At 45.2% G+C, this 12,621-nt stretch overlaps 1 protein-coding gene across 1 annotated transcript in view; it reads left to right on the top strand.

The window, feature by feature from the left end:
* The window catches only part of adcy8 (adenylate cyclase 8 (brain)), a 130,104-nt gene that overhangs the window by 69,762 nt on the left and 47,721 nt on the right, over window positions 1-12,621 (top strand). The window contains exons 10-11 of the mRNA XM_041189964.1: window positions 9,126-9,327; window positions 10,919-11,008. Of these exons, the coding sequence (XP_041045898.1) occupies window positions 9,126-9,327; window positions 10,919-11,008 (292 nt within the window). The remainder of the gene's footprint in view (window positions 1-9,125; window positions 9,328-10,918; window positions 11,009-12,621) is intronic.

Consider the following 12,621-nt stretch of genomic DNA (forward strand, 5'->3'; position numbering starts at 1 on the left):
GCATCTGCTGCTGTCAGAGGCAGGGATGAAGGGAGGGAAGGAGGTGGATGCCTCCAAGGAGCACGGGTGATGGATGGCAGCAAAGTCCTCTCCAAACCTCTATTCTCCCAGGTAAATGGTCATGCCTGACAAAGGCTTATGTAGTAAATCTTTCTATGATGCCAAGGCAATGGTCTCTCTATAGAGTCTCGAGAGTAATGGAGGCAAGCGGAATCGTGTCTGACGGAGGGGTCTCGGTCAATGTGCAATATCTCCATCCACAATGAGGTATGAAAGGTGAGGAACCTTCATCTGTGGTCCTCTGGGAAATCCTTCACCATAGGGTGGGGAGTCCATGTCTAGACAGATGCCAGGCACAAGGCTTAGCATTGGCTTAAAGGCTCAGAGATGGTGGCGAATATGCAAAGAAAATGCTGACTAGATGGATCACTGCAATTTGTTCACAGATCCACTCAGGCATAGATGATGGATTCTCCTGGCAACACTGCCTTTATACTGGCTCTCATCCAGATAAGGAGGAACTGATGTAGGTTAGCCCAGGGCCAGGAGGAGCAATGGCCAGAGGAGCAAGAGCAGTAGGGCCTCAGGAAGGTCAAGATGCCACCAGAGGCCAGTGCTATGGCAAGAATTTGCCCAAACTTGCATATATCGCAGGTGGTGTGCTTATCTACAGATGAGCAAAAGGCAATGCTGGAGATTCTTTAGGATATCCCAAAATGTGGTTGCTCACAAATGCCAGCTGCTCCATGAAGAGCTGTGTCCACAAGGACTTAGAGGCAATCCCATGGCTGGTGGCATTAAAGGTCACTGCCACCCTAAACTTCTTTACCCAGAGGCTCCGTCCAGGGGTCCACTGGGGACTTGTGCAGCATGTCCCAGTCAGCGACAGATGACAGATTGCATCTTCAGGCGAGCACACCAATTTGTCCAATTCCACTTCGATCCCAAAGCCAGGCTAAAGCGATCTCAGGATTCCTGCAAGTGCAAGAAGCTATTGACTGCTTCCTGAGAGCTCCTTGGCAGCAGCCAATTACATTCATCAATAGGAAAGGTTTCCACTCTTTGAATGTGTGGCTGATATGTGATCACACCAGACAAATCGTGCATGTTTGTGCACGGTTCCCAGGGAGCTCTCATGATGCCTATATGCTGAAACATTCCCAGGTGCCACAAATCCTTGTGGGACCTTGGTGATTGCAGGGCTAGCTCCTTGAGGACAAGGGATTCCCCAGAAAACCTGGCTGAAAATGCTAGTTCGACATCCGCAGAGTGTGCTGAGGAGAGCTACAATGCTGCACATGCTTCTGCAAGGACCACCAATAAGCAGATGATAGGCTTCTTAAAGATGAGGTTCAGATGTTTGGACTGTTCAGATGGAGCTCTCCAATATTCCCCACAGAGAGGGGTGAATCATTGTTGTCTGCTGCGCCCTGCACAACCTCATGAAACAAAGCTGGGAGGTCTAGGCAGAGGAAGACATGGAGGACTGAGATGTCTCCTCCAATGATGAGGATGTTGAAGGCAATGGTGATGTTGGGGAGGCACGTGCAGAGGACATTGAAAGGGTACAATGCAGCCAACAGACCTATGGCAATATAATTGCTAACAGATTCCAGGCAAAGTTAGCTGCTGATACTTAGTCTTTACCTTTTTAAAAAATCTTCTGCTGGCTGGCAGGCCGCAGCTTCTCGTTTGTAACACACATTACAGTTTACTCTCGTATACCTCGATTTATGACAGCTAAAGTAAGTTGCACCACTTAACGCCTGCCCTGCTGTTGGTGTGATGCTTTGCATACAGACCCCTTGTGCCAAATGTGCGCACCAGAACCTGCGCAGCACTCTGTTCTCCTGCCACCACAGGCACCTGTAAGTAGAAATGAGATTTTTCCCATGCCCTCACAAAGCCCAAATGTATGCATGGCACATTGAAAGCAACATGAAATCTTACCTCGGCAGGGATGCACGCATGTCACCCTCACACCTGCTTCCAATGGGGAGTAGACTTGCAGAGAGCTCTTTCAGGCAGAACCAGAAACATGGGTGCACATGGAAGAACAGCATGAGTAGACCATTTGGCCCCTCAAGATTGCTCTTCCATGCACCTTGATCAGGAGAGTTCTTGTAACTGGTCCCTGATCGCTAATCACCCTCAGTAATCCCATATCCCTTGACATCTTTATCATCCAGAAAAGTATCAAAGTAACTTTGGAGTCCACTCGATGACAGTGTTTTAAGTGCACTATGGGGTGTGGAGGTCCAACTACTCACCACCCTCCTATTGTATAGAATCCTACAAATCTCAGTCCTATATGAAAATAGAAGCAAAATTCAGCGGATTCTGGAGATCTGAAATGTGTCTTTGTGCTGGGAAATCTCAGCAGGACTGGCAGCATCTATGGAGGGAGAAACAGAGTTAACATTTTGAGTTCAATATGACACTTCTTCAGAACACCAGGGAATGATGGTGTAATATTGCTGAGACCCAGCCTAATGCTCTGGGGCCATGGGTTCAGCTCCCACCATGGCAGCTGGTGGAATCTGAATTCAGTTAATAAATCTGGAATATAAAGCTAGCCTCAGTGGAGGGAGAGTGACCTGGACACTGCATTTCAGGAAACAGTCACACCCCTTAGATTAATTACATCAAATTTGGACTGTGGTCAGGGGCAGGAGGATGTGCCTGCAAGTGAGGCAGGTATGGGAATCAGAATTTAGCCTTGGAGGAGCCTCAGCCAGTGCCCTTGTCCAATAGGTATGAGGTTCTTGCTCAGGGGCACAGACTGCAGGGATGATGAGTGAACTGACCACTGCACCATGATACAGAATGCCATTCAAGTGGGGCAAGAAAAGAGAAATGTGGTGGTAATAGGGGATAACATAGTTAGGTGAATAGATACTGTTCTCTGCAGCAAAGACAGAGAGTCCCAAAGGCTGTGTTGCCTACCTGGTGCCAAGGTTAAGGACATCCGGTCTGGGCTGGAGAGGAACTTGGAATGGAAGGGGAAGGATCCAGTTGTCATGGTCCACATAGGTATTAACAACTAGAAAGAGGTTCTGCTGAGGGACTACGAGCAGTTCGGGGCTAAATTAAAAAGCAGAACCACAAAGGTAATACGCTCCAGGTCACTACCTGAGCCATGTGCAAATTGGCGTAGGGTAACTAAGATTAGAGAGGTAAATGTGTGGCTCAAAAGATTGGTGTGGGAGAAATGGATTCCGCATCATGGGGAACTGACACCAGTACTGGGGAAGGAGAGAGCTGTTCCATTGGGACATGCTTCATTTGAATCATGCTGGGACCAGTGTCCTGGCAAAGTGTATAACTAGGGTTGGATTGGACTTTAAACTATTTAGTTGGGGGGAGGGCTCAATTGGAGGGAAGTTTAAAAAACCAAAAAGAAACAAGAGAGCAAAGGTGCAGGGTAGTGAAGAGGCAAACGATAATCAAAGTTTAGATGAGTTGACAGCACAAATTGAAATAAATGAATATGACTTGATAGCTATTACAGAGTAGTGGTTGCTGGGTGACCAAGACTAGGAACTCAATATTCATGCGTATTTGACATTCCAGAAAAATAAGCAAAAAGGAAAAGGAGGCAGAGTAGCACTGTTAATAAAGAAAGGTATCAATATGGTGGTGGGTAGTGATATAGGTGCAATAGATCGTGATGTGGAATTAGTTTGGGTAAGGATTAGCAAGGGAAGAAGTCACAGGTGGGAGTTGTCCATAGGCCCCCAAAGCATTACCTCACTGTGGGGAAAAAGTATAAATCGGGAAATATTGGAGGTGTGTGAGAAGGGCGCTACAATTGTCATGGGTGATTTTAATCTGCATATTGACTGGACAAATCGGATTGGCAGGGGTAATATGGAAGACGAATTTGTAGAGTGCATCAGAACCTACCAGGAACAGCCTATTTTGAACCAGTAATGTGTAATGAGGTGGGATTAATAAGTGATCCCATAGTTAAGGATCCTCTAGGGGATAGCGATCACAATACGGTAGAATTTCAAATTCGGTTTGAGGGCGAGCGACTCGGGTCTCAAACCAATGTCCTCAACTAAAATAAGGGCAAATACAGAGGTATGAAGAAAGAGCTGTCTAAAGCGGGCTGGGAAAATAGTCTAAGGGGCAGGTCAGTGGATGAGCAGTGGCAGACATTTAAGCAGATATTTCATAATGCTCAACAAAAATTTATCCCAGTTAAAAGAAGGACTCGATGAGAAGGATGAAACACCGGAGGTTAACAAAGGTGGTCAAGGAGAGTATCCAATCAAAAACTAAGGCATACAATGCGGCGAAAACTAGTGGTAGGCCAGAAGATTGGGAGTTTTTTAGGAATCAGCAGCGGATGACTAAAAAGCTAATAAAGAGGGAGAAAATTGATTACAGAAGTAAATTGGCAAGAAATATAAAAACAAACAGCAAGAGCTTCTATGGGTATATAAAAAGAGAGTGGCTAAAGTGAGCGTGGGACCCTTGTTGACTGTTATGACTTTGGCGGGCATCCTCTGGTGGCTCGAAGCCTAGAGGACTCCGGCTTGCTAAGCATCTCCTATTCAGTGCACTCTCCTCACCCTAACCAGCTGGGAGGCAATTGGGCCACCTTTGGAGTGTCCTGGGCTGCAGCCCCTGTGGTGCTTTGCTGGCTCACCACCTCCCTGTCAGTGTGCTGTGGCACCTCCCTGACTCGTTGAGGAGAAGGCGAACCTGGAGGGAGGTCGAGGTGTCCCGTCCCCCTCTTGCATAGCCACTGCTGCACTGGACTCATGGCTAGAGCGATGGAGTGCAGGTCTGAGTGCATATCCGACAGTCGCTGTGCATCCAGCTGGAACTGGCTCTCCAAGGCAGCTGCCTCTTTTTCCATGGAGGCAGCCAAGCATTCACATGGCGGAGCCATGACAGTAGACAGAATGTGGACGGACTCCTCTAGGACTGAGCCCAGCCTGAGCATGGCGCCTGGCATCTCTGCCTGATGTTCCCCTGCCTCTCTCTGTACCTCCAACATGTCTGTTAGGGCCGAGCCCAGAGGCTCATCATCTGCATGGGGCTGAGTAGGGGTCTGGTCTCCAGCAGTCCTTCAAGTGTCAGAGACCTTAGCTGTCACTTCCTCCGTCAGCTGTGGACTTGTGTCTGTGATGTACTCGCCAGCTTTTGACCCTGAGCCTACTCTGGAACATGCACCTACTGATGTGAATGCCTCTGTGCTGGTGGAGAGTGCAGGTGAATGCTGTGACAGTGCATCATCTGAGGATTCTGAGTCATCATCCTCCGAGGTGCTGGCGGAGCAGAAGCTGGAGCTCTGTGTTGGCTGATTTCTTTTCCTCCCTCTTTTCTTGCTGGTGCCTGGAGTGGACAAGAGAAAGATTTAGTGGATGCTTAAGCATGCTCCTTTATTAAAAATAGTACGGAATTTTCCATGCCCACTGGCGTCAGGTGTGTTGGCGGCATGAGCGGACAATATGGCAAGAAGTCCAAAAATTGGTTTCACGACATTGTGAAACGAGTTTGCAATCGTCCACTCTGCTTGTCAATGGCGGACCACATTTCCTGCTGGCAGACATCAAGAACCTCATTGTAATGTATCTGCATATCATTATTAGCCCAGCCCACCAGAATCATCCACCCCCCCACCCCTCCACGCTGGATCATCCGAGTACATCACCGTGATCGCGTACCGACGTGTTTCACAACAGCACAGATAAGGGGTGCAGTTACCGGGCTGCACTTCGCTCAGGACTTCAAGGTTTCTTTGTCTACCTTGCTTCGGTCAGCACTCGCAGTCATCAGCACCTGGCTTCACAGGCAGCACCACATAACTTTTAGGAGGGCTCCATGGGCAGCTCTACCTACCAGAACACGGGGGTGGCTTTTCAATGACTGCAGGGCTAGGGCTTGTTTGGGGAAGGGGGAGAAGTGGCCTCAGGCAAGGGAAGAGGCTGCAGGGTGAGGGCTGTGCTGGGGAAGGAGGGTATCCCAGGGTGTGTGTGGGGGCACATGATGATCTGTACAAATGGCCTCAAGATGGTGAGGGCTGAGGAGGCAGTCTCCAGAGGAGATAGGGCCAGATAGACATGTGAGGGTATGTGTGTGAGAATGGGTGGTGATGTCCCTTGAGCTGACAGTGAGAGTAAGATGCCAGTGAATATGTGATGGGCTTGAGTGTGTGAGTTTAGAGTAATGAGATGGTTGCCTTACCCTGGCTGTACGGATGAGATCATTCATCCTCTATCTGCATTGGCTGGCCAAGCTCTTCTGTGCAGCATTGGTACTGATCACCATTGCTATCGCCTACCAAGCTGGAGTGGTAATGTTGCTGCAGCCAGAGCGGGGGTAGAGGACATCACAGCAGGGCTCCACGGCATCCAAAAGGCGTTCAAGGGTCGCAGTCTTCTTGCCTTTCGAGGTCATGTCTTCTGTGCAGCAGTCCTGGGCTGGAAGCACTGAGAGGTGTGCACACGACTGTAATTTAAATGTGGCACCCGCCGTGATAAAGCTGCAAGGTGATGGTGTGGCAAACGAATCAGAGCGTGTTTCCCAGGAATGCATAATTAATGCGGTAGGATTGGAATGATATGGCATGAGAAGCCATCATTGTGGCCGGCAGGTAAAATATCATTTTTCCACCTGCTACTGAACTTAGTGCAAATCTGGGACAACTCCGCCCAATATATCACTCTGTGAACAGAATCTGACAACTGCCAACAGGAGGCATCCTCACTGCCTGCATGCAGGAGTTCTGTCTCGCCTTCAGTGCAGGCATAGTCCCTGATCTGCCCAGCTAGTTGTGCGGCCTCCTCCTCAAAATTGGTGAAGACTCTAATATCTGGCATGCTGCCTCCTGTTGTGAATGTTCTTGTCCTGCTGATAGTTCCTGAGCCTTCAGTAAATGAATAACAAGCAGGAAGTCCTGCACTGATAGAACATTGAGTGTCAAGTGTCTGGCACACATTCAGTGCACATGTCCATCTGCTGCTGAGTCCTGCAATCCAAACTCCTGTCTGACATCCCTGCGCACTCACACACTTACACAGCCTGATGCCCTTATGAATGTCACTTTGAAGTGAGCACAAAGTGCCACTTACCTTGGTGCAGCACAGCAGATCATTCATCCTTTTTCAGCACTGCCCGCCTGTTCTTTTATGGGCCCCATGGGCGCTAACTTCTGCTGCAACCTCTGCCCAGGCTGCCATGGTCAGGCAGGGGGGCCTCCTGCATCCATCCCTGGGAAACAGCACCTCCTGCATTTCCTGGATGGCCTGGAGGAGAACCTGCAGGGAGGCTTCACCGAACTGTGAGGCCACATATTGTCTTCTCTGTCCAGTACCCCTTAAATATGGCTCCAGGACCATCGGCTCGACCCCCTGAGGTAAGGGCAGGGACAGCAACTTCGTGCCCGCCCCTGTCACAGGATTCGCTGTGCTCCTTGCACATATATACGTTATGAGCTGAACAGTGCGCAATGACAGGGGGCCAGCATTCCTCCCTCATCCCCCACAGCGGAAGTCATTCTAATTTCTGCTCCCACCACTCAATTTATACTCCAGAACGAAAGATTCCACCCAACGACTGCTCTCCTGCCTCATTTCCTCAGTCTCTTCACCATCTACAAGGCTGTAGTCAGAAATATGATGGAATACACATCGCTTGTCTTGATGGTTACTACTGCAACAAGACTCAGGAAGCTCCAATACCATCTTGGAAAGAGAAGTTTGCTTGATTGGCACACCTGCTACTGGACTCATTATCCATCATCTTAAACCAGCACCACTGCTGGCTGCACTAAGATGTATTTGCACACTATTAAAATGATGATGTAAACACTATGAACAGGACAAAGAGTCATCAAGACATTAATAGCCATAAAATAAGAACACGCCAAAGATTAATTGACACAAGCAGAAACTCTAGAGAATCAGGAACAACAGCTGATCATTAATTTTCATGAGTACACTTGTCCCCTTCCAAATTATGTGAATTTTACCAACTGGCAACTTGTCAATTATCTTGAAACATTGGTGGACAATAGCTTAAAAATTGTTCAAACATTTGGTGATAGCAATTGGTTCTGTATCACTAATACAAAGGAAAGGAAGCCTAGCACATTCTAAGAGTCCACATTAACAGTAAAAGGACCACAAATGGGGTAAATTTTCATCTTCATTAAATGGACGGTAATTTGACTGATCAGTTTGCCCATGTGTTATGGAAGCTACCTGATTTTCAATTCATTGATGAATTTAACTGCTCAAGTGGCCAGCTCATCTCAGACTCACCATGAACTAGCAACCTCAATGCACGGTCTGTTCAGTAGCCATTTGAATATTGTGATTTTGTTGGCATTGTTGAAAGATGAAAATATAGGGCCAATTTTAACTTTGGGTGGACATCAGGCAGGCTGCCTAACGTCCTTGCCAAAAGCCTGAAGTAATTTAATGGTTGGACCTCATTTCAGTATGCATAGCTTGTTGCAGGCACTGATCTAGTGCTCAAAGGTAGCTCATCAACTGGGGCAGGAGAGATTGTAGCTTCTACACAGAGCTGAGGCTGAAGAAATAACTTAAAATGGGGTAGTGGGGGATGGCAATTGCAGGAGGTGGTCCTGGAGCAGCAGCAACATATGGGAAGATTTTTATGGTGTCAAGAGCATTCATGCTCCTCTTGTACAACAATCTTTGAAAGAACTGGCCCTTGTCATAGCTATCCATTGGTGCTATAAAATTACGCTGGAGCCCCATAGTCTGTCAAAGGACTCTGACTTTCAAGTTACAAGTACATTCTTACCTTAAACAAGCAAGCACCCAGGGTTACCTATGTGAAGTCCACAAACAAAATAATGGCTAATGATCGGAAACAAGAACGGTCATATCAACCTCCTGAATTCTGGAAGCTACCATCCTGTTACTAATTAATGGAGGTGGGAAATTTGGCCCCAGCATTTTTATTTTTTTTCTACCAGTGAAAAACCTGTGTAGTGAAAATTCAATCTATCCTGTTCAGTGTTTGGTCAGACAAGTACAGTTCATAGAATATGTGATCCTAACTTGAAAAGCTTTTCAAATGCAATGTTACTTCGAGTGACTGTATATGGTTAAATAAAATCACCTATGTTTTCTCTTTAGAACAGTGCCAATGGTGATCCAGTTTACCATTCTGATTATGTTGCATGCTGCACTGGTACTATTTACTACTGCAGAGGATTATAAATGTCTGCCTTTAGTGCTTCGGAAATCATGCTGCTGGATCAACGAAACACATTTCGCAAGGAATGTCGTCATATTTGCCTCCATTATGATAAACTTTCTTGGTGCTATAATAAATATAGTACGTATTAAATCATTATTGTGCTGTTTTTGGTGAGGTATGTCTAAAGTAACTTCAATGCAGGTTTAAGTAGAAGGCTACTGGGCTCCATGTCTTTTGAAGTATTGAAAGTCCTATTGAACATACTGCAATCTAGTACCAAGCTTCATAGAACTACAGGTTCAATGAGTTCCCAGTCAGATATATTTTGATATTCAGAAAACCAAAGCAAATGTTTACAAAGGCAGAAAAACTATAGCTTGCCATCAAAATTTTTGAAGAACGTTAGGCTATTAGTCACATACAATGAAATAAGATTTAAAACCAACTCTTTCATAATTAAATATACCACAATTCTAACTTATGTAATCTCATTACTTTTTTATGTCATTTGGGTAAAATTTGATGTTAAACTTCTAGTTCCAATGAGAGTTTCAGGGAAAAATTCTCAAATACATCCTCAAAAGCACACCTTCTCCCAGGAGAGGCAAAATTTTTAAAATAAGAATGATATTCCTAGGGGAAAGCTCTGAAAATTTCCTCTCTGACCTCCAAATGCGATGAAGCAGGTCTCCAGGACACTGCAGTATCTAATAACATTAGTGACCTCTCACCCCGGTTATCTTTTAGCTCAAGATGTTTTCCACATGTAGGAATTCATCCAGCTCTCTTTTGAAGATCTGTAGCAAATCCATGCTCACCGCATATCGTGGCAACTTATTCCAGAGATCAAAAAAAAAGCACTTACTGGCATCTAACCTAACACTATGGGTGGAATTTTATGGCAGCGACATTTTACACTCCCGCCGAAGTCAATGGAGTTTAGAATGGCTCACCACATTTTTATGGCCCTACTCCTGCTGTGACGGGGCCATAAAATTCCAATCTATGTTTTCTTATAATCCCTAGTCTTCCCTGCACCCTCCCCCCACCCCGCCCCATGTAGCTCAAACAACATATTAAACTGAACAGTATTTATTCCCTTCATCATTTTAAAGAGCTGTCATTTCCCCTCGAAGCGCATTCTTTTCCAACGACAAAATTCTCCGGTTCCTTGAGCCTGTCCTGGTACCAAAGACCAGTAAGATTAGGGATGGGAATTTCCTCAGAATGGTTCCTGCTCCACTGTCATAACTCTGTTGGAAATGGGGTTTATTTATGCATGTAAACAGGGTCTAAGGTGCAGTTCCAGCAAAAATAGGTGGAGTGCTATGAGAAAATTCCAGCCTCATTCTTATGTATTGTTAACTCCACCCTCCCATTGTTTACATGGGAAATGTCAAACTGTGTACTTCAAATTCTTCCATTTAGTCATTATTATGGTGAAATCTATAAGTTAAAAAAGTATTGTAGTGAAGAGTACTGCTTTAGATATTTGACAGATTATTTTTATCTACACAAAAGGCAGATAGATGATCATGCAATAATGCCTTTTTTGAGAGATTAAAATACACACCTGTAATTTAGCAGATTGCTTTTTAAATATATGCTTTGACATCTTTATATCTTTCCTAAATATTTAGATCAAATCCATTTCAAAATTAGTAGAGTTGGGATTTGTGAATGTAACTATTATGTATATCCTACCTAACACTTGAGCTTCTTTTTTCAGTTTTGGTGTGATACAGAAAAATCGACAACCATAAAGAATCAGACGTTCAACTCCACTGACATGTGTACAGACATATGCTTCTATCCAGAGGTATTTAAATACTCTGTTTTCAGCATGTGTGTCTTTGTTTAATCACCATCTAACTATGCCAGATATATTTTTGATAAGTATCACCAGTCTGACTAAATATGAATGAAAAAGCACATGCATCTAAGCCTGTTACACCCACAGACACATGCAGTAACTCACTAGTAGCCGTGATCATATAAACTACCAAGATCTTTCTTGTGAAGACTGAACATGGTCTTCAGTTGTGAGGTTGTCCTATTCGGACCTTTTAGCTTGAATTAAATCCACCTAGACCACTTTGGGTGACTTTATGCTTTCATCAAAGTGAATAATGTCAGTACCAGGAGATGGAACACTTCTTTGCCAACTTTGCCTTCAGAAGTCAGCATTGAGCACGTGCAGATTAACAATAATAATAACTTGTACTTATAGTGTGCCTTTTATGTTGAACAACATTCCAAGGTATCCACAGAAGTGTAATCAGATAAAAATGGATACAAAACCAAAGGACATAATAACTGGGGTGACTATAAGCTTTGCCTAAGAGGTGAATATTAAGGAGTGTCCTAAAGGAGGAGAGGGTGATAGAGAGATGTAAAGGTTTAGGGAGGGAATTCAAGAACATAGCATGGAGGTGGCTGAAGGCATGGCCACCTATGTTGGGCTGATGAAGGAACTGGGGCATTAACAAGAGGCGAGAGCTAGAAGAAAACAGAGTGTTAATTTTTATTCCAAGCTTGCATGGGTTTTGGATGGAAAATAAATTAAAATTTTAAAAAATTCAGTCCTGATCTAACCAGACTCAAACTCTTCCACTTCTGGTTTTAATAGAGGCAAGTCAAAGGGCAGGCAACCAGTCTAAGAGGTAGGTCAAAGCAAAATATTACAGATGATGGAAATCTGAAATAAAAACAGAAAATGCTGGAAAAAACTCAGCAAGTCTGGCAACATCTGTGGAGAGAGAAACAGTTAATGTTTTGAATCCATATTCTTCAGTTCTGAAGAAAGATCATACAGCCTTGAAACATTAACTCTATTTCTCTCTCCACAAATGCTGCCAGACTTGCTGAGTTTTTCCAACATTTTCTGTTTTTGCCATAGGAGGTAGGTCAGTTGGTAACAGCTAAGGAGGCTATGCACCTCTTTTTTTTTTTACAAGCTTTTTTCACCCTTTAGGTAAAAGGAAGCAAGAAGTACTGGATCCATTATGTAAGTGTCTTTATAATGCTGCTTGTGGGCCAGGAGGAGCAGGATAGCTTCCTTCCAGCTCAATCCGCTTTAAGCCCTACAGTTGCTGCCTTCCCAAAGATCTTGCCTCCAGTCACCATCTGCCCCACCCCCCAAGCACCATCTTCCCACCCCCAACCCACTCCCAACCTCACCTGTCCTAACCACTATCTCACCACCTGATGACTATCTATGTCCCCCAACCACCATCTCAATCATTCACAAATATCTTGATCCCTGGTCACCATCTCACCACATCCACCAACCCCAACCCCCCCCTCCCCCTCTCCCTCTCCCTCCAAAGCACCTCTGCCACGTTACCTATCTCTAACCATGATTCAACCCATCTGCTGCTGAAACCTTCATCGACACCATTTTCCATTTTTACCTCTAGGCTTAACAATTCC

The sequence above is a fragment of the Carcharodon carcharias genome, chromosome 6 (assembly GCF_017639515.1).
Source record: "Carcharodon carcharias isolate sCarCar2 chromosome 6, sCarCar2.pri, whole genome shotgun sequence".
NCBI lineage: Eukaryota > Metazoa > Chordata > Chondrichthyes > Lamniformes > Lamnidae > Carcharodon > Carcharodon carcharias.